We start from the raw sequence: 22,503 nt of genomic DNA on the forward strand, positions 1-22,503 counted from the left end.
GGCAGGGCTGGAGAGGGTAGAGGAAGGCGAGGAATCTAGGCTGGACTGTCGGGGGAGCGTCCTGTTGTGGGGCAGGGGCACGAGCTGGGTTTTGGGCCTCAGTCAGGAATGAGGTCCTTTGTGCCTAGACTGACCTAAGCGAGGCCCGTTCCTGGGAGACCAGTTGGTCTAGAGAGTTAGGACAGCCTTGGTGTAGGACCCAGGGCCAGAGGGAAGGTGGTCAGGCTGGGGGTGACATTTGGCATCCCTGGTGCTTATTCCCATGGGGTATCACCAAGGGCCAGAGTCCCTGGGGTCGGCAACAGGGTGTTGGTGGCTCAGCGTCCCTCACTTTGAGCCTCCGGTTCTTCGAAGTCGCCCCAGGTCCTTCCTTGGCCCCGGCGCTGTCCCTGGCTGCCTATCTCCAAGGCCCCGGCTGCTTCCTTCCTGGGTACTGGCTGGAGTCCTTTCCTCCTCGGCTCTGCAGCCCTTGGCCTGTCCTTCCTCTCTCCGGCCTGCAGCATCACCCTTGGTCAGCCTGCCGTCTGCGGCCCCCTGTACAGACAGGCCAAGCTTGGCTTGTAGAGGTGGACCGGGTGCCCCTCCAGGCTCCAGTGCTCCTGTGGAAAGCTGAGCCGTGTTTCCTCCCTGCCCTGGAACTCGGCAGGGCCCTGTCTCCCCAGCAAGCTGCAGTTTGTCCTGTGCCCAAAGCAAGGCAAGCTGGCATATGGAAAAGGGACCCCCTGCCCGGTGCAGCCAGATGCAGGAGGCCCCTCCTGCTGACATGGAAACAGAATCAAAGGACATCGGCTGCTGGCCGCTTCTTAACTCAGACTTTAAAAAGCTCAAAAACCGAGGCTGGGGCTGTAGCTCAGTGGTAGAGCGCTTGCCTGGCATGTGTGAGGCACTGGGTTTGATTCTCAGCACTGTGTACAAATAATTAAATAAAACAAAGGTCCATCAACATCTAAAATATATACATATATTACAAAAAGATGTTTTAAAAAACTCAAAAACCCTTACTAGCAGAAACTCAATTTTTAAAAATACTGAAATACTTTTAGGTGAACGTTAGAAGCAGGTGAAGTTCCTCTGTGCTCTGGGGTTCCCTGGTGCCCATCACACATGGCACTGCTCCTGGTCTCCATGGGCTACCCTGGCCCCCAGGGGCCCTTGGGTCCTACCTGGTGCCAAGGCCAGAAGCCACACTTCACCCAGAGTGAAGGGTGACTTCATGTACACAGCTGTCAGTCATTTGAGGGGATCCACATTCACTTGCTTTAGAAAGTGTCACCTGTTGGCTCTGGGAGCCCAGCCAGGTTGGCTCAACCCTTGCAGAAGAGAGGATGTGCTGCTGGATCCTGTTCTCCGAGCGCTTCCTATGTGCGGGCCACTGCTGAGGGTTTGGTTTGCCTGCCCATGGCCAGGTGAGGCCAGCCTGTCGCGATGCCCGGTTCACAGTGAGGAAATGGAGGGATGCGCTTTGGCAGCTGGCCCAGGACACCCAGCTGGCAGGAGCTGGAGCCAGGCCTGTTCTCCGGAGTCAGACTTGCTCAGCCTCTTGATCAGCTTCTCAGCTGCTGGGGCCGGCCTGGAGTTGCTTGGGGTGCATTGGTCTGAGGCCCCAGTGTGCTGGTCTGAGGGCGGGGGTGCTGGACCCCCAGGCACGTGCCCTCTGCCCGTCACCTGACTCTGGGCTTGAAGATGGATTCATTAGCCCTGCAGTTTCCTGGGAATGCGCCAGGCCCTGCTAGGGTTGCCTGTGGTAGGACTGTCACACTGGCTCCTTGGGATTCTGGCCATTTAGTGGCACTTCTATGCTGAGAGTGTACACAGTGAGGGTAGTGGAAGCTGCAGCTCTGAGCTGGCCTGGACCCCACGTGGACTGGGAGGGCTCCCTACCACGTGGACAGAGAGGGCCAGAAGTCCCCTGTTGACGGGTCCCAGGGGGCTTGAAGCTGTGACTTGTGTCCAGTTCTCAGGTCAGTCATGGCTGCCCAGAGGCTCTGGGACTCCTGACCGAAGCGGTGGTCCCTGAATTAGCTTTTGGGGTCACTGTCTGTGTCCTGGACGCCTGGCACTCTGGGGATGCCAGCAGTTGAGCTGTTGCCTGCTTCGTGGCTTTGCTGATGCTGCTTTACAGCCCCACCTGTGTGCTGCCCCGCTCAGCAGTGGCGCTGCCCGCGTTGTCTCGTGTGGTTCATCTTCCACAGTCGGGAGGGCAGGGCCTCTGTGATGCCCAGTTTGCAGGGCAGGGTTCTCCTCACAGGCTGGTGCCGTGGCTCTAGAAGGGAGAGGACTGTGGAGCCCCTTCCGTGGCCTGTCAGGTTGGCACTCGCTCTGACGAGCACAGCACATGGGGAGACCCTAGACCTGCGGAGTTCTCCTCCTTCCTTGGGGAGCCATTGAGCCCTATGGGGGCCTCCTCCACTCACCCCATTTCTTCTCTCCCGTCCCAGGATCATGCGGCCAGATGATGCCAATGTGGCTGGCAATGTCCACGGCGGAACCATCCTGAAGATGATCGAGGAGGCGGGCGCCATCATCAGCACCCGGCACTGCAACAGCCAGAACGGGGTAGGCACGGGCCGGACCCTGGCCAGCCTGGTCAGGCACGAGCTTCTGCACCCCAGAAGCCACGCCAGTGAGGGTCAGGGAAGGCGTTTGCATGGGACCCGGGTCTGAAGCCTTCCTTTCCTTGCCCCACAGGCCTGGCGGCTCCTGGGGGCGGCAGCCCAGCAGCCCTGGGTAGGACCTTGGAATGGTGTTTGGTTGTGGAAAGGCTGAGAGGAGCTGGCAGGCACCGAGAGGCTGTTTTTAGTCAAACTTTTTTGTCACTATGAGCAAAACACCCGATAAGTGCAACTTAGAGGAGGAAGTTTTTTGGGGACTCCTGGTTTCAGGGGCCTCAGTCCATGGGCGGCCGGCTCCACTGCCCTGGGCCCACCGCGAGGCACACGTCATGGCCGCAGGGCCCCCAGAGGGACGCTGTTCCCCTCCTGGCAGCAGGAAGCATAGAGAGAGAGCCCGGGAGGGAGAAGGGTGGGGGAGGAGCTGCAGGGAAGGTGCAGGGGTCCAGGGCAGCCCGTGACCCTCCTCCCCTAGCCCGCCCCACCTGCCTGCAGGCCTGGTCAGGACGGCCTGGTGGGGTCCCTCGTACTCCGGTCACTTCACCTCTGAACGTTCCTGCGTTAGTGGAGGAGCTCCGGGGGACAGGTCCTCTCACCATCCTGCCCTGTTACTGGTCCGGGGAGCCGTGTCTCGAGTCCCATTGGCTCACTTCTGGTCTGAAGCAGAGCAGGCCTCTGTGGGGTGTGGTCTGTCCTGATGGCCGAGAGCCTAGACGACTGGGATAGACAGCCGGTGACCAATGCTGTGGCTCTCTGGGCCTCAGCCACTTCCTGTTGCTCTGAAGCCCAACAGGTCTACACAGCGGGGGCCTGATGGGCCCACCCTCTGCCCACCCCTGCAGCTGCACAGTGAGAGGCAGTGTGTGGCCAGGGTGGGGTGGGCAGGGTCTGTAACTAGTCGTCTGCCATGCCTGGAGAGACAGAGAGCAAGGGAGGACACACTGTCCTGCTGCAGCTGCTGCATCTTGGGGCCAGGCAGAGAGGTGGCACCGCGGGGGACCCATGGCTGTGTGCTCTGGGCCATGTGAGCCCCCCTGCTGGGCTTCCTGGGCAGAGGGGGAGAAACCACAGGACCCCTCCAGGCGCTGCAGTGGGCACGAGGTCAGTCTGCTCCACCAGGGGGCTGAGAGGAAGTGAGGTCAGAGGCTGGGGACCCATGGGGGTGCCACTAGTTCTCTGGGAACAGGTGGGCACAGTGGAAGAGGGACATGTGGGCTGAGCCATCACCTGCCCTCCTCTGCGGGTGGCACGCTCTGTACGAGTTGGCTGGGGCGTCTTTGCGTTGAGCAGGCCTGTGGTGCCCTTGTTTTGAGGGAATGTGCACACTTTGTGTCACACTGTGGGGATTCTTGAATATTTCAAAGTTTTCATTATTTTATCTGTTCTGGTGATCTGTGGTCAGTGATGGGTGGTCTTTTTTTTTTCTCTTTTGAGTGGGAGCGGTGCTGGGGATGGAACCCGAGGCTCACTCATGCCAGGCAAGTGCTCCACCGTTGAGCCACACCCTAGTTCTGATCTTTTTTTTTTAGTACTGGGGATTGAACCCAGGAGTGCTTAACTGCCGCAGTCTGGCTGGGCACAAAATAACCAAGCTGCCACACCGTCCACGGCACCTCTTACCTCTTACCTTACCGGTTTCACGCCCTCTTGAACTCTCTCTTCAAAGTTCTTTTCAACTTTCCCTTAGGGTACTTGTTGACTATGGTCTTGCGCCAGTATTTAGCCTTAGATGGAGTTTACCACCCGCTTTGGGCTGCATTCCCAAGCAACTCCAGGAAGACTGCCCGAGGCAGCAGGATCAGCCCTAATCCTGGAGCCACCCTATTCCCAGCAGGATCCGCCCTAATCCTGGAGTCGCCCTAATCCCGGAGCAGGGTCACCTTTCAACCATTCCCTCTAGCAAAATGCCAGGTGTCATTCCAACTAAACTGTGGCTCTCAACACTTAACCACTGAGCCACATCCCCAGTCCTTTTTTAGGCTTTTCATATATTTTACATCCCTTGGTGAGACAGGCTTTCAACCTCACTAAGTTGCTGAGGCTGGCCTTGAATTTGTGATCCTCCTGCCTCAGCCTCCCAAGGCACTGAGATTACAGGCAGGCACCACCACGCCCGGCCTGATCAGTGAACTTTGGTGTCACTGTCCAGTTGTTTGGGGTGCCATGAGCTGCACCTCTCTAAGTAGTGTAAGTGGGTAAACTTCATCATGAATGTGCGTGTGCTGACTGTTCCACCAGCGGTCTCCCTGTTCTTGGGCTTTCCTGCTCCTTGATACATAATGATGCTGAAATCAGAGCAGCTGGTAACTCCGCAGTGGCCTCTGCAAGTTCACCTGAAAGGAAGACTCACACGTCTCCCTTCAAATCGAGCTAGAAACGGCTACGGTGGGAGTGGATGGTGTGGGGAGCTGCCCAGACAGCTGAGGGCTGGGGAGCTCTGCAGGCGGAGGACGCTCTGGGAGGGGTGCTGAAAGCCACCTGTCAGGTGTTGGCTGTCACCGGGGCAGACACCTGAGAAGAACATCTTAGAGGAGGACAGGTTTGTCTTGGCTCAGGAGACTGGCTCAGTTGCCTTGGGCTTGAGGTGAGATAGTCACCATGAGGTGACCTCTTGGTGACTGGAGGGTGTGGCATGGGGGACTGTTAAGCCCAAGGCAGCCAGGGAGGATCCAAGGGCAAGACACACCCCTCAGAGGCACATCCCCCACCTCTTCCAACCAGGCTTCCCCTCCTGAAGTTTCTGTCACTTCCCAACAGCAGCACTGGCTGCAGGCCCAGCTGTTGACTCATGCCCTCTGGCACCTCTTAGACCCAAACCTTCACAAGCCTGATTGCTGATCTGGAGAACGTCTCAGTGGTCTGGACAGAAGATCAAACCAGCCACAGCGTTCCCTTGAGCCAGGTATAGCCAGAGCCAGGCCCCCACTCTCCCTCCTGGGGGACCGAGAGGTGAGGCAGCTGCAGGAGAAACGGCCGAGGCTGCGGAGGTCGCTCCTGAGGCTCCACCAGTCCCGGTGCAGGTGAAGCAGCTCAGAGTTGTCCCCAGGATCCATCTGGGACAGCTGATGGAGCCGCTGCACCAGCAGCAGATTTCCAGTGTAGACGGAGCAGCCTTCTGTGGAAGCAGGTGCTGCCCAGGACTTTGATGGCTACGGAGAAGTCAGCGCCTGAGCAGGTCGTCAAAGGACAGCTGACTCCTTGTTAGGGGCGAAGGCAGCTGGTGACTTCAAGGGGAAGGTGAAGCCCGTTGGGGCCTTCCGAATGACACAGCTCTGCTGCCTGTGCTCCATAAAGGGAATGGCCAAGGCTGTGACGTCCCTGTTGTCACGTGGCTTGCTGAGCACGTCCACCGTGGAGCCCGCTGCCTGAGAGTCCTTTCCAAGCGTTACTGCTCGCTGACAGCGCACTGGTCTCCTAGGGGCTCTAGGGAGATGCTCCGCGAGATTGATGTCCTTTCATGCCTGCCAACAGCCTCACTGTGCAGCTCCCGATCAGGAGTGACGTAGATCCTAGGTCTGATTATCACAGAGACACATTTCCTAAGGCCGTGGCTGCCATCAGTAGCGCAGAGCGCTTGCCCAGCCTGCGTGAGGCCCAGCACTGCACACAGCAAAGTACACTAAACAGTGTCCCTCTGATGGATCTGGGCAAGGTCAACAGGACGCCTCTGGAAAGGACCCGCCATTCAAGATGACATTAAGAGCATTTGGTACTCAGGGAGGAGATCAGAACACCAGCACTTCACCAGAGTCCAGCGCTTGTGGCCCACTCGAGGGCTTCCGGATTCCAGTGGAGGAGGAGCTGCAGGTGCGGTGGGAACAGCAGGGGGACTGGAAGTGGAGCCGGAAGTGGGGCCTGACTGCTGCCATCTCAAGGGACAAGGAGCTGCCTCTTACAGATGAGCTACGAGAGCGCTGTCTGGAGATGGAATCCACTGAGGGTGCAGGGAATGCTGCTGAGATGACGACAGAGGCTTGAGAATGTCACATAAACTAAGTTGAGGAGTGGCCGCAGGGATTCAGAGGATTGACTGTGACTGTGGGTATGGTGCTGTCAGCAGCGTCCCCTGCAGAGACCTTGGAGCGAAGTCAGTTGATGTGGTGAACTTCTGTCTTGTTTTAAGAAACTGGTGGGCTGCAGCCCAGTGGGAGAGCACGTGCACATTGTGGGCGGGAACTGGGGTTCCATCCCTAGGACCACCCAAAAAACAAAGAAAGAAACCACCGAAGCCTCTCCAGCCACTGACCAGTCTGAGTCAGAAATGACAGGCAAGAGCCTTCACCAGCAGAGATTCTGGCTTGCTCAAGACGCAGATGATCATTAGCACTTTTGAGCATTGAAGTTTGTGTGTGGTGCTGGGGATGGAACCCCGGGCTGCGCGCGTGCTGGGCAGGTGCTCTACCCCTGAGCTGCAGCCCCCAGCCCCACGATAAAGTAACTTTCAGTAAGGTGTGTACGTTGCTATTAAGACACGATGCTGTCACACCTTGGTAGGTACAACGTAGGGCAAGTAGCTTCTTGTCGTGTCGCTTGCTTGATTTCCTTGGGCAGTGCTCTGGGACTGTCCTTGCCTCACCTCCACCTGTGCCTGGATGGGCAGGCCTGGAAGCCACAGACGGCTCTCCCGCCTCTCCACTGCCTCTCCTGGTGGAAGCTGTGAAGGACCTCTCTGCCGTCCCTTTTGAAGACCACTAACCTCATTCACGAGGGCTCCCCCCTCATGACCTATTCCCTTCCCCAAAGCCCCACTTCCTAAAACATGAGTTTCAACACATGAATTTTGGGGAACACGGACATTGTGACCGTAGTACGCACATTCAGCCCTCAGTGGTGGGCCCCGTTTTCCAGTGGAGAAGCCAAAGCCCGCGTGCACAGAACGTGCCAGGCCAGGGCGCTGTGGACAGGTGGACGTGGGGGCCTGGCATGGTGGAGGAGGCTGGCCCACCTGGTCAGTTGGCTTTGTGCTATCCAGGGGGGTCAGGAGAAGCTGGGCTGCCACCAGGCCACATCAGAGCACCCCCTGGTGGCTGCAGGAGGATGGGCCTGCAGGAGGCCAGGAAGGAGTGGGCCAAGGCCCTGGTAGACCTTCAAGAGAAAGACGGTCCCAGGCAGGCCTGGCAAGAGCGGGTGACATGAGGAAGGAAGAGCCCCCAGGACTGGGGCATGGCGGGGCTCAGGAGACAAGGGGCACCCATGCAGCTGAGGCTGTAGAAACCACGTGGTCAGCAGTGTTGGCAGAGCTGGGAGAGCTTCCGCTCAGTGATCCTCGGGATGGCTGGAGATGTGGTGGCCTTGCTGTTCTTGTCATCCCTGTTGCACAGATGAGGAAACTGAGCCTGGGGAAAGGTGGAGGCCACCCCAGGGGTCGGATAGGTCTGGGCCATGAGTCCAGGCCTGGAACTCTGCTTGGAGCCCCTGTTCCTCTAGGCCTGCAGTGTGGAGGGACAGTCCAGACACCTTGGCTGGGCGAAGCCTCTGGGCAGGTGGACCCCAGAATAACGGTTTAGAGGTTCCAGGCTCAGGAGGGGTTTCACTTCCAGGCAGCCCCAGCACCTCTAGTTGCAAGTGGCTGAAGGCTGACAACTGGGGAACTTCACTAGGCCCTGGTGGTGGCCCCCAGCCTGCGACTCATACCACAGCGCCAGTCTCTGGACCTCAGTGTACCCCAGGCTCACTTCTCTTGCAGTGTCCTCTCCTGGTGAATGACCTTGCAAACCCTCATGACTCAGGTCAAAACCTGGGGTCTCCCTTGACGCCTCTTTTCTTCTCACACTCGTGACACTCCGAGGCAGCACATCTTTCTGGCTTATCTTCCGGGTGCAACCTGATCTGAGCACTGGCCAGCTCCAAGTCACCTCCTCTCTGAGCCTCCCTTGCCTGGTCCACCTGGTGTGAGCCTCCCGATAGGTCACCCCAGCAGTCCCTGCCCACCTCCCACCTCATCTGTGCTCCAGCAGTCGCCAGAGTCCTTTACATGTGGAATCAGTGGACACCACTGCAGGGCAGCTCCCTTCTCTCGGAGTCAAGCCCAAGTCCCTGTCTGGCCCCAGCTCTGGGACCTCATCTCTTGCTGCTCTCCCTGCCTCAGGGCCTTTGCTCTGGCTCTTCTCCCTGCCTGAGGCCCTCTTCCCCAGGTACTCCCAGGCCCTTCCCTCTGCTGTCTGCGGTCTCTGTGCAACCCAGCACGCAGCCTTGCCTCCCCAGGACCTGGCCCCCTGCGAGGGCAGTGGTGTGTGTCCTAGTTCCCACAGGGTGCTTGGCCCAGAGGGCTGAGGCTGGCGCTGGATGCTGTGGGCTTCTGGAAGGTGTCTGCAGAGAGTGTGTCTAAGGAGCCCTCGTGATGTGCCTCTGCCCACCTGTGCCTGACCTTCCTCACCCTACGTGACTGTTCCTGCCAGTCAGCTGAGAGGCTTTGTTCTTAATCCTGTTTTCCTGGTGAGGACACTGAGGCCTAGAGAAGTCCTATGCCTTTCCAGAGGGCACAGAACTGCCCTTCTGAGCTGCCCTCAGCCACAGGGGCGGGGGCAGGTAAGACAAATGGTGGTGGTGCAGGAGCTAGCCCTGGGTGCGGACCTGGTACCGTGCAGCCAGGGTGGCCGCTGTCCCTCCCGGGCCTTTCATAAGCACTGCGTTTCCCCACTCAGAACCTGTGCAGCAGCCCGGTGGTACCGTTTATTAACTGTGCCTGTGAAGAGGCTGAGACTGCCCGACATCCCCGAGCTAGTAGGCAGCAGAGCTGGCCCTTGAACCCAGCTCAGTCTCTGAAGCTACTGTCCTGCTGCAGCCCTGGGACAGATCGGGAATCCTGTCCACAGCTCCCCAGTGACAGAATGACACTAATTGGCTTCTGGGGTACATTGGAGGGCACTAATGGGGCAGATGCTGATGAGACTGCTCATGATCCTCCCCGAGGTGCCACTGCCCTCGCCTGCAGGCTCTGGAGCAGGGAGGTGCAGGGCACTCCTGACACCAGCTCGAGAGCTCCGTGCTGAGTGTGAATGTTCCCAGGCCACATGTTGATTTCTGGGTCTACCGGTCGGTGGCAGTCTGGACTGGGTCCCGCACCCTGCTAGGTCCTGGGAGACAGCCGCTCAGTCATATCAGAGCTGCCCTGGGTACGACTTCTGCCACTTGCACCCATCAGATGCAGTCACAGCAGCCCAAGTGCTGAATAGCACAGCTGCCTTCCCCCAGGGTTTCGCCAGGAGCGAGGCCGCAGCAAGGCTCCTGCGGCTGTGGAGCAGCTCCCTGCCCTTCTTCAGTGTTTTAAGTCCAGAGAGCAAGACTCAAGGTTCATAGGTGGCCTCCCAACAGGGAAGGAAGGGCAGGCACCAGGTGTCCCCACACCGGCCTGGTGGTAGCTGTGTGGAAGGCTCATGGGGGTCCAACCCTAGGAACAGCGCAGAGGAACTCTGGATTTTCCTCCTGCCACTAGTCACTCCATCTTGCAGCACTGCCTGGAGGACCAACCTGAGCAGAGCGGCAGCCTTTGCTCCTCCTCGGCCCCGCTCGGGAGCCCTGGCCCTGCTCCCTGGAGTCCCCCCATCTCCCTGGTCATTTGGGTCTCAGCATCACCTTGTCTGATGTCTTCTCCCCACTACATCCCCGTGGGGTCTCCTGAGCCTCTACCCGACAGGACTTACGTGGTATTGACTTGATGACCACCCTGCCCTGGAGCCCAGATGCTCCGACTCGCCCCTGCAGGCCTGCAGAGGGCAGTGGCTGGCTCTGTACCCATCGCTGATGGAGTCTGCAGCCCACCCGTGTTCTGGAGTGCAGAAGGCTGCAGTGTCTGCCGGTCGACCACAAGTGCAGAGCGGCAGGTGCCAGGCCCCGGTCCCCAAGATGTGCATGTTGTGCATGTCTTGCGCGCGTGAGCAAGTCTGTACCATGACTTAACTTGAGCACTCCCGGTAACGGCCGCTTGCTTCGTCCAGTTTTCTGGTCTGCCAGCAGAGCTTGGGCTGTTAGTGGTGCTCCCAGACCCAGAGGTGGTGCCGACCTGTGCGGCTCCGTGCAGCCCTTGTCCTTCCAGCTTCCTGCCAGAGGGTGGTGCCATATCCACGCAGATGTTCCAGGCCAAGTCTGATTCCTGCCGCCGCCGCCGAAGCATGCGGGGCTGTGGGTGGGGCAGGCGCCCTGCAGTCAGTGGGGAAGCCGCTCTCCCCGGCCAGCTTGGCTTTAGGACTTCATCCAGGTGCCCCTGTTTTCTGCACAGCCCCAGTTGCCTGCTGACAGCTGTCCCGCCAGGTTTATGGTTCAGCAACACAGAGTCGCCTGGGAGAGGGTTATATTCAGGGTTCCCTGACTGCTTCCAGGGAGGCACGTTCTGACTTGTGGTGGGCCCTGGAACCGTGGTTCTCAGCCGCGCATCGTGCCACGGGTGGGGGCAGGCAGCTGGTGACTAGGTTGTGGCCCACACAGCAGGGCTTGGACTGCCTGCACCTGCTCACCTGTGACCATGGGCAGCTTGCCTGAGGTCTCAGCCTTGGAAAAGGGTGCAGTGACGATCGCCGTTGTCCCTACCCCTCCTGCCAGTAGCATCCTGAGGAAGACGGCAGTTTCCAGCAGAAAGTCCTGCTGAGGAACCCCGGGAAAATGAGGCCCACGATGCCAGCTCCCACACAGGCTCTCGTTCCGCCAGCATCGGTGAACAGGAGTCGGCCCTTAGTTCCAGTGAGGAAGTGTGTGGCACCGGAGGCTGGGGGATCACTGCTGGCCTTTTGAAAAAGACTCTGGGAATGTCTATCCAAATCTTGGTCCGCTGGACCCAGAAAATAATGGCAGCACAGAAAATCTTTAGGTGAAAGGAGCCCGCCATGGCATCGTTTACCCTGGGGAGTGACTCAGGCCGTCCCTGAACTCTGGCAGCAGAGATCCCACTCTGTTTGGCCATTACAGATAGTTTTGCAGCGGGGTACCATGGACAGGGTTAGGGAGCCTGTTGGGTTCTGCTATGGGCTGAAGGTTTGTGTCCCCCAAAGCTCTCGTGAATGAGGTCAGTGTCCTTGGAATAAAACTGCCTGAATAGACCGTGACGTATACCCATGGGACCCCCCTCAAGGCAGTTGAAGAAAGAGGCCCATGGGCTCAGAGACCCATCTTGTGGTGTAGAGGTGCATCTGTCAATGTAGGCTCCTCAGGACTCCCAGGTGGCTGGGGACAGGTGGCAACGCGTACCCTTTCATTCCTTCTGAATTTGAATTATGAGAATGGGCTGCCTCTTTGAAAAAATAAAATCTAAATGAGATAAAAGTAGTCACTGCAAAGAGCTGCCACGACAGGGACAGATTGTCCATCCCCTGTTGAGTGTGAAAGCAGACATCTAGTTTCCCCCAGAGGCTTAGATGGAAGGCGTGGAACGGGAGCCGGCACAGCCAGCGAGGCCCTCTTCTTAGGAAGATCCCAGGTCTCCCAGGAGCATGTCTGCTTTGTGTTACCAAATGATGTGCCTTTAGGATAGAAAGTTTAGATGTCACTGGCGATCGCCTGACCCGAGATGTGGCCAGCAGCTGCTCTGGGTGGCTCTCCCGGGGTCCTGTGCGTCTAGCACCTCAAGCTGCTTTACAGTCAGGTGGGCTGTGGGGTGCGTCCCCAGGGCGGGCTGGCTGACGGGCTGTCTCTGTCTCTGCAGGAGCGCTGTGTGGCTGCCCTGGCCCGTGTGGAGCGCACTGACTTTCTGTCTCCCATGTGCATTGGGGAGGTGGCGCACGTCAGCGCGGAGATCACCTACACCTCCAAGCACTCAGTGGAGGTCCAGGTCAACGTGATGTCTGAGAACATCCTCACAGGTAACTCGCAGTGCTCCTCGCCGTGCCACCTCGGGTGGGAATGTAGACGCCTCAGCAGTGGCCACGATGGCTCAGGAGGCCGGCTGCTTTCCCTAATGACCCCCAGGTCCCATGTCCTGTCATACAGATGGGGGCCCAGACCACGCAGCCAGAGCAGGACGTAACCCTGGTCCCCTGCCTTCCCGTGGCCAGCTTGTCTGGACTGGGCACGGGAGTGGTCTGGGGGCCATTATCTGCCCTGTGTCCTACTTGCCCTTCTGGATGGAGGACGCTGCCTGCCCCTGGGAGGGTCAGGCCAGCCTGGGTGGAAATCTGGCCTAGTGAGGAGCTCGTGGGTTGAACCTTTCTCTGCCTCAGGTTCGGCAGAGCCTTCTCTGTGGCCTTGGTAACCATGGAAACCCCTTTCCTCTTCCTCTTGCCCTCAGGAGAGCAAGGCTCCTCACACGCTCTCACGCTTCTTATAACCAGTTAGTGGTGGAGAGGGCGCCTTTTCATCCCCGCTAGCCTGCATGCTAGCCCTGCGTGTTCTGTGGCCACCTCGAGGCCCCTGAGGGTGGGAGGCCCTACCCCTGTTACTTGGCAGCGGAGGCCCTGCAGATTGCTGGTGCAGGGTTGTCTCGGGCTCCAGTCTCCTTCCTTTAAGGTCCAGGAGTGCCATCCGCCTGTAAGCCCAGTGGCTCGGGAAGCTGAGGCAGGAGGATCGCGAGTTCAAAGCCAGCCTACGCAACAGTGAGGTCCTAAGCAAACTCAGTGAGACCCTGTCTCTAGAAAAATACAAAAATAGGGCTGGGATGTGGCTTAGCGATCGAGTGCCCCTGAGTTCAGTCCCCCGAACCAAAAAAAAAAGAGGTCCAGGAGCAATGACCTCAGCAGGGCTAGTGATTGGAACAGGTTGCGTCAACCCAGTGACGGCACGGGGAAGGGCTCAGCAGAGCCAGGCCTGGGGAGGAGGACCGTCCTCGTTCTGCCCCACTCCCCAGTTAGAGCCCAGCATGCTGGCCTCGGAGGGACCCTTGGGTGCTAGTTTCAGGCTGTGGCACAGGGCCAGGCCAGGTGCAGGGTGGGGCCCCTCTGCCCCGTGGGCGGCCGGCCCTTCCTCTCCTGGGCCTGTCCTGCAGAGGGGGAGACGACCACCCTCACCTTTGCCTCCCGGTCCTCCTACTCCTCGTGGGTGGTTGTGGCCCTCTCCGGCTTCAGAAATGGAGGGCAGGGCAGGGCAGGGCTGTCTCGGAAGCCTCAGAAGCACAGCCCTGGGCCCAGTGAACAGGACGGTACCTATTTGGGATGGGGAGAGGCAGGTTAGGACTGTCCCCAGCCGAGAATGGTCCTGCTCCAGGTCAGTGGTGCTGAGGCTGCAGCTCTGCCCTGGGTCACAACTCCCAGCAGCTCTGCTGGCTCAGGACACAGAGCACCCAAGGGACATGTCCTTAAGGATCCCTCGTGTTTCAGGGTGAGAGTGGACAGAGGGGCAGGAGGCTCCGGCCAAGAGCCCACATTGGTGGGTTCAGCCCAGCCCTCTGCCCCCCCGCCCTGTAGGAATACTTCTCCGCAGGGTCCCTTCCCTGGTGTCCCCAGCATCCTGCCCCTGGGCTTCTCCTGCTCTGAGGCATGGGCACTGCTGGAGAGTTTTCTTCAGACAAAAAAAGGGGCTTGGAGGAAGCCAGCCACACTTGGCAGCTTTCTGGATGGGGCCATGACCTTGGGTTCTCCCTCCCAGGCTCACCCCTTCCCTGGGGCACAGGACTGGGGCAGTGTGGCCTTGGAGCCCAGAGGGGCTTGGCTTCTCTCCACATCTTGGCCATCCTGCTCCAGGGCCCTGCGGCAGTACTGGACGCCCCCTCCTGTTCTGTGACCACGGGGCCCCTCCCTTCATCTCCAGGTCTCTCCACCTGTGGACCCCAAGCGGGTCTCTCTAGGCCTTTCTCTCTGTCCTTAGATGTCTTTTTTTGCCCACGTGTCCACTGGAAGGTAAGCCCGTGAGAACTCTGTACAGACGTGGCACATGGTGGTACTTCCTGGCTGAATGGGCGAGTGACCCTGAGGGATGTGGACGTGGGGGCCAGGGGACGGGGACGCACGTGGGCACCTGGAAAGGCTGACACGCTGCTGGCCTGACCTTCTATGGCCCTCTCCTCACCCAGGAGGCAGGACCCCGTGCTCTAGCCCCTTGCAGGCCAGGCACAGCCCCCAGACCTCGGCCTTGAGACCCCGCTCACTCCAGCACCTGTCCAGATATTAAGCCAACAGGGACTTGATGGCTGCAGGTTGCTCCAGAGAGTGGCGGGGGCTCTTAAGGCTCAGGAAGACATGTTTTCAACGCTCTGGATCTGGCCGTGGCTCTGTTATATGGTGGCAAACGTACAATTAATGTATTTTCTATGGTGTTCATTTAGGTTTATCAGGCCACTCAGGTTCCCATGGCAACCAGCTCAGCAGGCTGGCTCTGGCGCGTCCAACAGGAAATCTTTATTCCCAAAAGCAGGTTGTCAGATTCACTCTCAGTCAAAGCGTGGTGGAAATATTTTCCCACAGCATTGGCTGTGGTTCCCAGCCTGGGAAGCGGTTGTCCCCGTGGTGGGGGTGTGCAGGGTGCGCTGGGGATGGCAATGGCGATTTCGGAGTTTGGAGCCGGGCTGGTCTCTTTCGTTGAGACCCCTGGGGCTTGGCTTGGGCCTCGCTGGAGTGTTGGAAGCCCGGGTTCCTGCTGGGGAGGCCCGTCAGAGGGCAGGGGCAGGCTGCGCTTCTCCCCGGCCCTGCTGCCCACCCTCGCTCTGGAGTCCTGCGCCACACCGGATCTTGCCTCCCCGTGTTGCAGCACCTCCTTTTCACTCCTTGTTTTGTGGCGCTGGGGGTTGGACCCCGGGCTGCAGGCACGCCAGGCAGGCTTTCCGGCTGAGTCGCACTCTGGCCAGGAGCTAGCTACCTTGGGTGTTTTTTTAAAGTTATATATATATTTTAGTTGTAGACGGACACAATATCTTTGTTTATTTATGTATTTATTTTTATGTGGTGCTAAGGATCCAACCCAGGGCCTCACACTTTGAGTGTGAAGTGCCCCACCACTGAGCCACAGTTCCCACCCCAGGGGCCTCTTTTTTAAAGGCATCCTTACAAATCCCGTGATTAACTGGGACCTGGGAAGCCTGGGTTTGCACTCAGTCACCAAGTTGCCATGTGACCCTGGCTAAACTGCTTAACAGCTTGGGGTTTCGTGTATAAATGAGGGATGTGGACCAGTGGTCTCCGAACTCTTGGCACCAGCAGGCCAGGAGCCATGGTGCTCAGCTCAGCCAGGCTGCCTGCCCTGGGGGCCCATGGCTGGCCTCAGTGCCCCAAGGGAGTGCACAGCCCACAGCCCTGATGAGGCACTGGGGAGCTCTGGATTGGGGCTTTGGGTTGGCCAGCAGCAAGTGCCAGGGTCTGTGTGCAGGAGAAGGTTGAGGGAGTCCTGGGGGCAGCGTCAAGGCGAGCTGCCTGCCCCTCCCTGGGGCGCTTGGCCTGGGTGCAGCGTGTCTTCCAAGCCTTGCCTCGTGTCTGCGTAGGTCGCCTGACTTTCTGGGTTCCTCTGCTGGCAGGAGTCTCAGCATGTCGAGATAGGTGGACAGTGTTCAGAAGATGCAGCTTATTCAGGCATTGAGACTTTGAGCTCCTCAGGGGACTTTGACACCTCATGTCAGCAGTGTGTCCTGGTGGGGATGAGAGCCAGCAAGTGAGTCAGCCCAGCCTGGCTCCTCCGCCACCCTGCTGGTGAAGGGAGGGGTCCACCTGCACCCGGCAGGTCCTTCCTCTGCCTGGGAGGCTCCTGGAGGCTTCTGACAAGTTTGTAATCAGACGGTCCCTCTGTCAAAACACCAGTGTGACTCTGTGTTAGAAAGCAGCCTCTGGAGAGGGAGACTCCCGTGGTGGGCAGCATGGGGAGGGGCTGAGGCTCTGGGCTTCTAGCAACAGTGCTGTGCCCTGTGCAGCCGCTGTGCATGGCTTGTGGGTCTCTGGTCCATGCTGCATGATGGCATGACCCAGGCCAGGAGGCAGAGAAAGACCTTGTGGGCTGGGGCCAGAGGAGATGGCACTGTGGCTCTGTGGTGTCCAGGGCTGGTGGCAGCCCCTGCCCATGCATCCCACTTCTCAGGGCGTCACTCACGTGATTTTCTTCTCTTAAGGTACCAAAAAGCTGACCAATAAGGCTACGCTGTGGTACGTGCCCCTGTCGCTGAAGAATGTGGACAAGGTCCTGGAGGTGCCTCCTGTCGTGGTAGGTGGCCCCTCACTTGTCTCAGGAGGCGTGCAGAGGCGAGGCCCTTGTGTGATGGTGGGAGGCCCCTTCAGCTGAGAGGCGTGGGGGAGCAGCACCCGGGCCCTGGGCCTGAGGGATGCCAGGCTCTTACTCTGAGGCAGTGGCGTGGGAGGAGGCCAGGGCATGGGTGTTGGTGTGTTTCCCCTCATGCTTGGAACGTGAGTGCCAGTTGCCCAGAACCCGTAGGACCTTTGTGCCACACTTGCTACCAGGGAGGAGGCTGACAACAGGGACCGGAGGAGCTGTGTGTCCCGCCAAGAGCCAGGACCTGCGGGCTGCGTTTCAGGACCCGCAGAGCTGGTTTTCCGCTTGGTTCCTCGTGCAGAGGGCACCACGACTCAAATCCCTCCTGGGAGCCCCGCTCTCTCCCCTCTGCCACTGCCGTGTTGGCCCCCCCTGTGGTTCCGCTGAGCAGGGAAGCTCCGGAGCAGCACGGCCATCCGTGTGCATTCCCGGGCCACCCAGGAGGCTGGCGGGCAGGCCCGTGCACCTCACCATGCAGAACCGACAGACAGACACTCGGGAAGGGATTTTCACCCACTCCCTCGCTGTCCCCCCTCACCACCTCCTGGACTCTGAATCTGCTAGAACTGTGGTCACCTGTGACCAATAACTCTGAGGCTTAACCTATGAAGGTCTTAGGCCCGTGTGCTGCCCTCAGGAAGAGGCCGAGACCCTCAGGCTCAGCAGTGTCTGCTTGGCCACAAACTTCTTTCTTTCTTTTTTATTTATTATTATTATTTTTTTTGTGGTGCTAGGGATTGAACCCAGGGTCTTGTGCATGCAAGGCAAGCACTCTACCAACTGAGCTATAGCCCCAGCCCCATACTTCGTTCTGCAGTGGAGATTTATATGGAATCCACTTTTAGAAATGATTAATTGAGGGCTGGGGCCGTGGCTCAGTGGCAGAGCTCTTGCCTAGCATGTGTTGAGGCACTGTGTTTGATTCTCAGCACCACATATCAATAAATAAGGTAAAGGTCCATCAAAAATTTAAAAAAATATATATTTAAAAAGAAATGGTAAACTGAATGGGGGGGGGGGCATGGTGGTATATATCTGTAATCCCAGTGACCCAGGAGGCTGAGGCAGGGGGATGGCAAATTGGAGGTCAGCCTCAACAGCTTAGCAAGACGCTATCTCAGGATACAGTGAAGAGGGCTGGGGGGTGTAGCTCAGTGGTGGAGCACTTGCCCAGCACACACCAGGCCCTGGGCCTCCCCAGTGCTGCAGACCAACACAGAGCGGCCAGCTGAGAACCAGACTGTCTGGAGTCGTGCCTGCTCCTTTGCCCACAGACCCCTCAGAGAAGCCAGCTGCTCTTGACACTACCCCCTGTTCCTTTCTCAGTGCCCTTTGCTCTGTGGGTCCCACAGGTGGGGTCTTCCCCAGGGGAGAGCCCTGCCCAGCTTTCAGTCTGGCCCTGGGTCCCCAGAGCTGAGAGGGATAGCTCCCTGTGGCCACTGTGGATGGAAGGCCATGGGGACACCCTGAGCCTGGCTTCCTGACACCTCTTGCTGCCCCTGCTCTATCTGACTGGGCCCCTGTGAAGCTGGTCAAGGCCTGGGTGTGGCATTTTTCAGGTGAGGGTAGCCAGCTGCTGGGTCCAGCTTCATGGTAGGCAACATTTCTCAAAAACGCCTGCTGGGTGCGGTGGCCAGCTTGGGAGGCTGAGGCAGGAGGATCCCAAGTTCAAGGACAGCTTCAACAATTTAACTAGGTCCTAATCAACTTAGTGAGACCCTGTCTCAAAAAATAGAAAGGTCTGGCATGTGGCTCAGTGGTTAAGTACCCTTTGGTCCAATCCCTGGTACCAAAAATTTAAAAATAATAAATAACAACAATAAACCAGCTTAACAACAGAAGACCCCATTCATGTTTCCTGGGAAGGGCAGGTAGGCCTTGCCTGGGTCAGTTGGCACTTACATGGTGAGAACAGAGGACAGCACCTCCAGGTTCTGGCTGTAGTGACCCTCCATCTCCCGCCAAATACCATGTGAGCAGAGTGACCACGGGTCCCTGTGAGCTGTGGAGGCAGGCAGCCCCTTGCAGCCTCCCTGTGTGTGTGTCCTGGGGCTACTGTGACCAAGTGCCAGGGGCCGAATGACTTCAAGGAGGTGGACTGGGATGCTGCTCAGTACTAATGGTGCTTGCTGGGCACGTGCCCGGGCCTGGGTTCAATCCCCAGGGCTGCGCAAACAACAAAACCCCTAAGTATAGATGAGAAAAAAGAAATTTATTATTCCCTCTCAGTTCCAAAGGCCTAGAGCCCCAAGTCCAGGTGCAGCCAGGGCGGCCTCCCTCCATGTCCTGCCGCCTCCATCCTCTGGCGGCTGCAGGGCTCCTGCCTGCACCTGCTCCCCCCCAATGTGTCTTCACATGGCTTTCCTAGAAGGACACCAGTTGTGGAATTTAGGTCCTGTCCCTCTGCGTGTGACTTCTTAATTACATCTACTGAAACCCTTTTCCCAAAGTGTCCACGTTTTGAGGCTGTAGGTCAGATGTGAGGGACACTGTTCAGCCCAGTGTGCTCCCCTCCCCCACCCTCCCTGGGTGGCTCTCCTCCCCCTGCTCTAGGCTGGGTCGCACGTGGCAGGGAGGCTGGCTGGCGTGGGCCCACAGGCAGCTCCCCGGGAAGTAGCCGGAGCCCCTTCTCTCTCCCCCCGAGTGCTCGCTGGCAGGTCAGTTCCTCAGGTCAGTCCCCCAGGTACATACACACATACTCACGGGCAGTTACTCACCTGGTTTAACTTTAAGATGCCGACAGGCCACACGTAGGCCTCAGCACACCTGCAGGGGACTCCTGGCCTGAGCGAGGCCGGGTTGCTGCCTTTTTGCTCATTAGGGCCACATGCTGCTGGCAGGGGCCTGTGGCTCCCAGACTCCGTGGCTCCCGTGCCCTCCACACAGGGCCAGGGCCTCAGCACACACTTGGCCTGCGTCCCTTGCCCAGTCAGGGTGCCCCCCGTGCCCTGAGGAGCCCCGTAGCTCCTTCGGTGTGGCTGATGAGGCACAAATGCCACCCTGGCCCTGGCGGAGGGGTGCGGAGGGCCTGCAGGTGGGGCTGCTGCAGCTGTAATGAGGCCCCAGAGCTGTTGACCTGTGGCCCAGCCCACAGTGGGGGCTGCTGCTGATCCGGAGCACAGGGCTGCGTGTTCTCTGGTTCTAGGAACGTGTGTGCTGGGAGCTTGGCCTCGGGGTGCCCTGCCAGGACCCTGCCACCACCCCTCACAGGTAACCTCGGGTCATGTGAGAAGCCTCCATCTCTGTATCTAAACAGACGTCCGTGTGACATGCTCACACCCATGTGCACATGTGGATGTCTTGAGCACACATGGGCCTGGCTGCTGGCTGAGGGCAGTGCCATTTAGGGTACAACTGTGTCTCCATGCTGTACCTCCTGCCCTTGCCTGGCAGTGGTGGTACGTTCCCAGTGATTGGAACACTCAGCGGCGCTCTGATGACTAAGGAACCACAGACCTGAGAGGCCGCAGTGGCCTTGGGGGCTGGACATGATTTTCCCAAAGGTCAGACTGGCTTGTGTTAGGAGCCTGGTCTGAGAGTTCTGGCCGGACTGCCTGCTGCTTCCTGCCGGCTTGGCCTGATGAACCCCCCCGGGGTGAGCACAGGCAGCCCTTCATTAAAATGTTCCAGTGGGGGCACTGGGGCTGGGGCTCAGCGGTAGAGCACTCTCCTAAAAATGCATGTAAGATGCTGGGTTTGATCCTCAGCACCACAGAAAAGTAAATAAAATAAAGTTATTATGTCCCACGGCAACTAAAATAATATACGTATTAAAAAAAAGTGTTCCAGTGGTTCCCAGATTTAAAGGCAGTGGGTGTGAAGAGCATGGGCCTCTGGCCTGTGGATCAGGCCCAGGTCTGGCCCTGTCAGTTTCCCCACGTGCCCACAGAGCGCTGGTGTGTGCTGGACACGGTGAGGGTTGCTTACATTGTCAGTTGGCTCTTTAAAAACAAACAAACAAAAAAAGCTGTTTTTTTTTTTTTCTTTCTTTCTTTTTTGATGGGCCTGGGGATTGCACCCAGGGCCTTGTGCACACTAGGCGGGTGCTCTGTCACTAAGCTGCACGCCCCCCACCTCTTTGAAAGGCATTTCTGAGGACGGGTGTTCAGCCTGCGATTTTACTGGGTAGACGTGGCCCAGACTCTGCTCCTGCAGTCGTTACCTGGGATGACAGACTTCAGGAAGCGTTCTCACGGAACAGGTTGGGTTCCCCGCGGCTCATTTCCTTCAAATAAACCCCTGCACTCCCTCTGTGGAGTGACGTTGGGACCCTCTCAGTGTTGGATCTGGGCCATTAGCAGGAACATGGAGCTGCTCACATCTGGCTTCAGAAAGGTGTCAGTGCAACTGAGATGAACTTGCTTAGAGGTCAGAGGGGCTTCAGTAGGGACAGAGGCACCCAAGGCTCAGCTGGAAATGCTGGCTGCGTGAGTAAAGGAGGAGGAGAAGGCAGGGAGGTGGTCGGCGCGGTGGTAGTCAGTGGGGAGGCTGGCCCAAGGCCCAAGGGAAGGGCCTGGCTCACAGCCCAGAGGCAGAAGGCACTGGGCGAGGTGCATGAAGGGCTGAGATTGCCTGCAGCCAGCACACAAGACCCAGGCCCTTCTGAGGGTCCTGGGGAGAGCATAGAGAGACTGTGGCATGTCCCCTCCACTGGTGGGAGCGCGGTGGCTCTGGATGCAGCAGGTGAACACAGGACAGAGAAACCCAGTGTCCTGGTGCCCAGCACAGAGCAGCCTTGGTCTGCGTGACAGACTTTATATTGACGTTCACACGTTTTTCTCTTGCAGTACTGGGGACTGGACCCTAGGGCGTTCTACCACTGAGCTACGTCCACACCCCTTTTATTTTTTTAGTTTGAGACAGGGTCTCGCTATGTTGCCCAGGGTGGCCTGGCTAGTGGTCCTCCTGCCTCAGTCTCCTGAATTGCTGGGACTTCAGGCGTGGCCACACTTAAATTTTTAACTTCTTGGGTCAGAACCCCCACGGTCCATTAAGAGCTTTGTGTCTGTGTCAGCCCTGGGTGCCCTGCAGAGGTGCGGCCTGTCAGGGGAGAGCTGCCCAGGGTCAGGACACACAGGCCCTGAGACTTGGCTGTTTGAGTTCCAGGAATGCAGCAGGTGCCGACAGATGAGGAGCGATGAGGGTGCTCAGCGTGGTGTTATCTCAGTGGTGAAGGATGGGGAGCAGGCTGGGTGGCCAGACAGTAGACCAGTTACAGAACCACGTCACGGTGGAGCGACGTTTAGCCTCCATGTGTAGCATGACACTTCTTACATATTCACAGGAGATTCCAGGAAGGACCTGAGCCACACATGCAGCCCTGCTCCTCTCTGGGATTGTGACTGCAGGAGATTTTTACCTACTCTGTATTTGTTCCTTATCAAATATGTTATCGGGAAATACGGTAGATCCAGTTACAAAAAGCCAGATAATCCTCCCACCCCTGTCCTTGAGGCGCGAGGAAGGCCATCGTCCCCACCCAAGGCCTGACCCTCGCCTTGTTTCCCCAGTATTCCCGGCAGGAGCAGGAGGAGGAAGGCCGGAAGCGGTATGAAGCCCAGAAGCTGGAGCGCATGGAGACCAAGTGGAGGAATGGGGACATTGTCCAGCCCGTCCAGAACCCAGGTGGGACTGGGGGAGGGGTGGTATCTTTGGAAAATTAGGCATGATGGACAATGAGTCGCTCCATAGCGGTGATATCCACGACGGGCCTGGCATCTGTGGTCACTTGAGAGTGTCAGGTCCCTGTCACTTGCAAGGCCCTGGGGCACACACTGCCAGCAGT

At 58.4% G+C, this 22,503-nt stretch overlaps 1 protein-coding gene and 1 long non-coding RNA gene across 6 annotated transcripts in view; one reads left to right on the forward strand and one right to left on the reverse strand.

The window, feature by feature from the left end:
• Window positions 1-4,384, reverse strand: part of LOC125610791 — a 27,665-nt gene extending 23,281 nt beyond the window's left edge. Inside the window, exon 1 of the long non-coding RNA XR_007340808.1 lies at window positions 4,230-4,384. This is a non-coding gene — a long non-coding RNA (uncharacterized LOC125610791). The remainder of the gene's footprint in view (window positions 1-4,229) is intronic.
• The window catches only part of Acot7 (acyl-CoA thioesterase 7), an 83,764-nt gene that overhangs the window by 22,052 nt on the left and 39,209 nt on the right, over window positions 1-22,503 (forward strand). For all 5 annotated transcript variants that reach the window (XR_007340807.1, XM_048783716.1, XM_048783715.1 and 2 more), the window contains exons 2-5: window positions 2,439-2,556; window positions 12,244-12,400; window positions 16,561-16,652; window positions 22,229-22,343. Coding sequence is in view for 4 of the 5 variants with exons in the window: in XM_048783716.1 (XP_048639673.1) it covers window positions 2,439-2,556; window positions 12,244-12,400; window positions 16,561-16,652; window positions 22,229-22,343 (482 nt within the window). In the remaining variant the exon portion in view is untranslated. The remainder of the gene's footprint in view (window positions 1-2,438; window positions 2,557-12,243; window positions 12,401-16,560; window positions 16,653-22,228; window positions 22,344-22,503) is intronic.

This window comes from Marmota marmota, unplaced genomic scaffold, assembly GCF_001458135.2.
Source record: "Marmota marmota marmota unplaced genomic scaffold, marMar, whole genome shotgun sequence".
NCBI classification, from domain to species: Eukaryota; Metazoa; Chordata; class Mammalia; order Rodentia; family Sciuridae; genus Marmota; species Marmota marmota.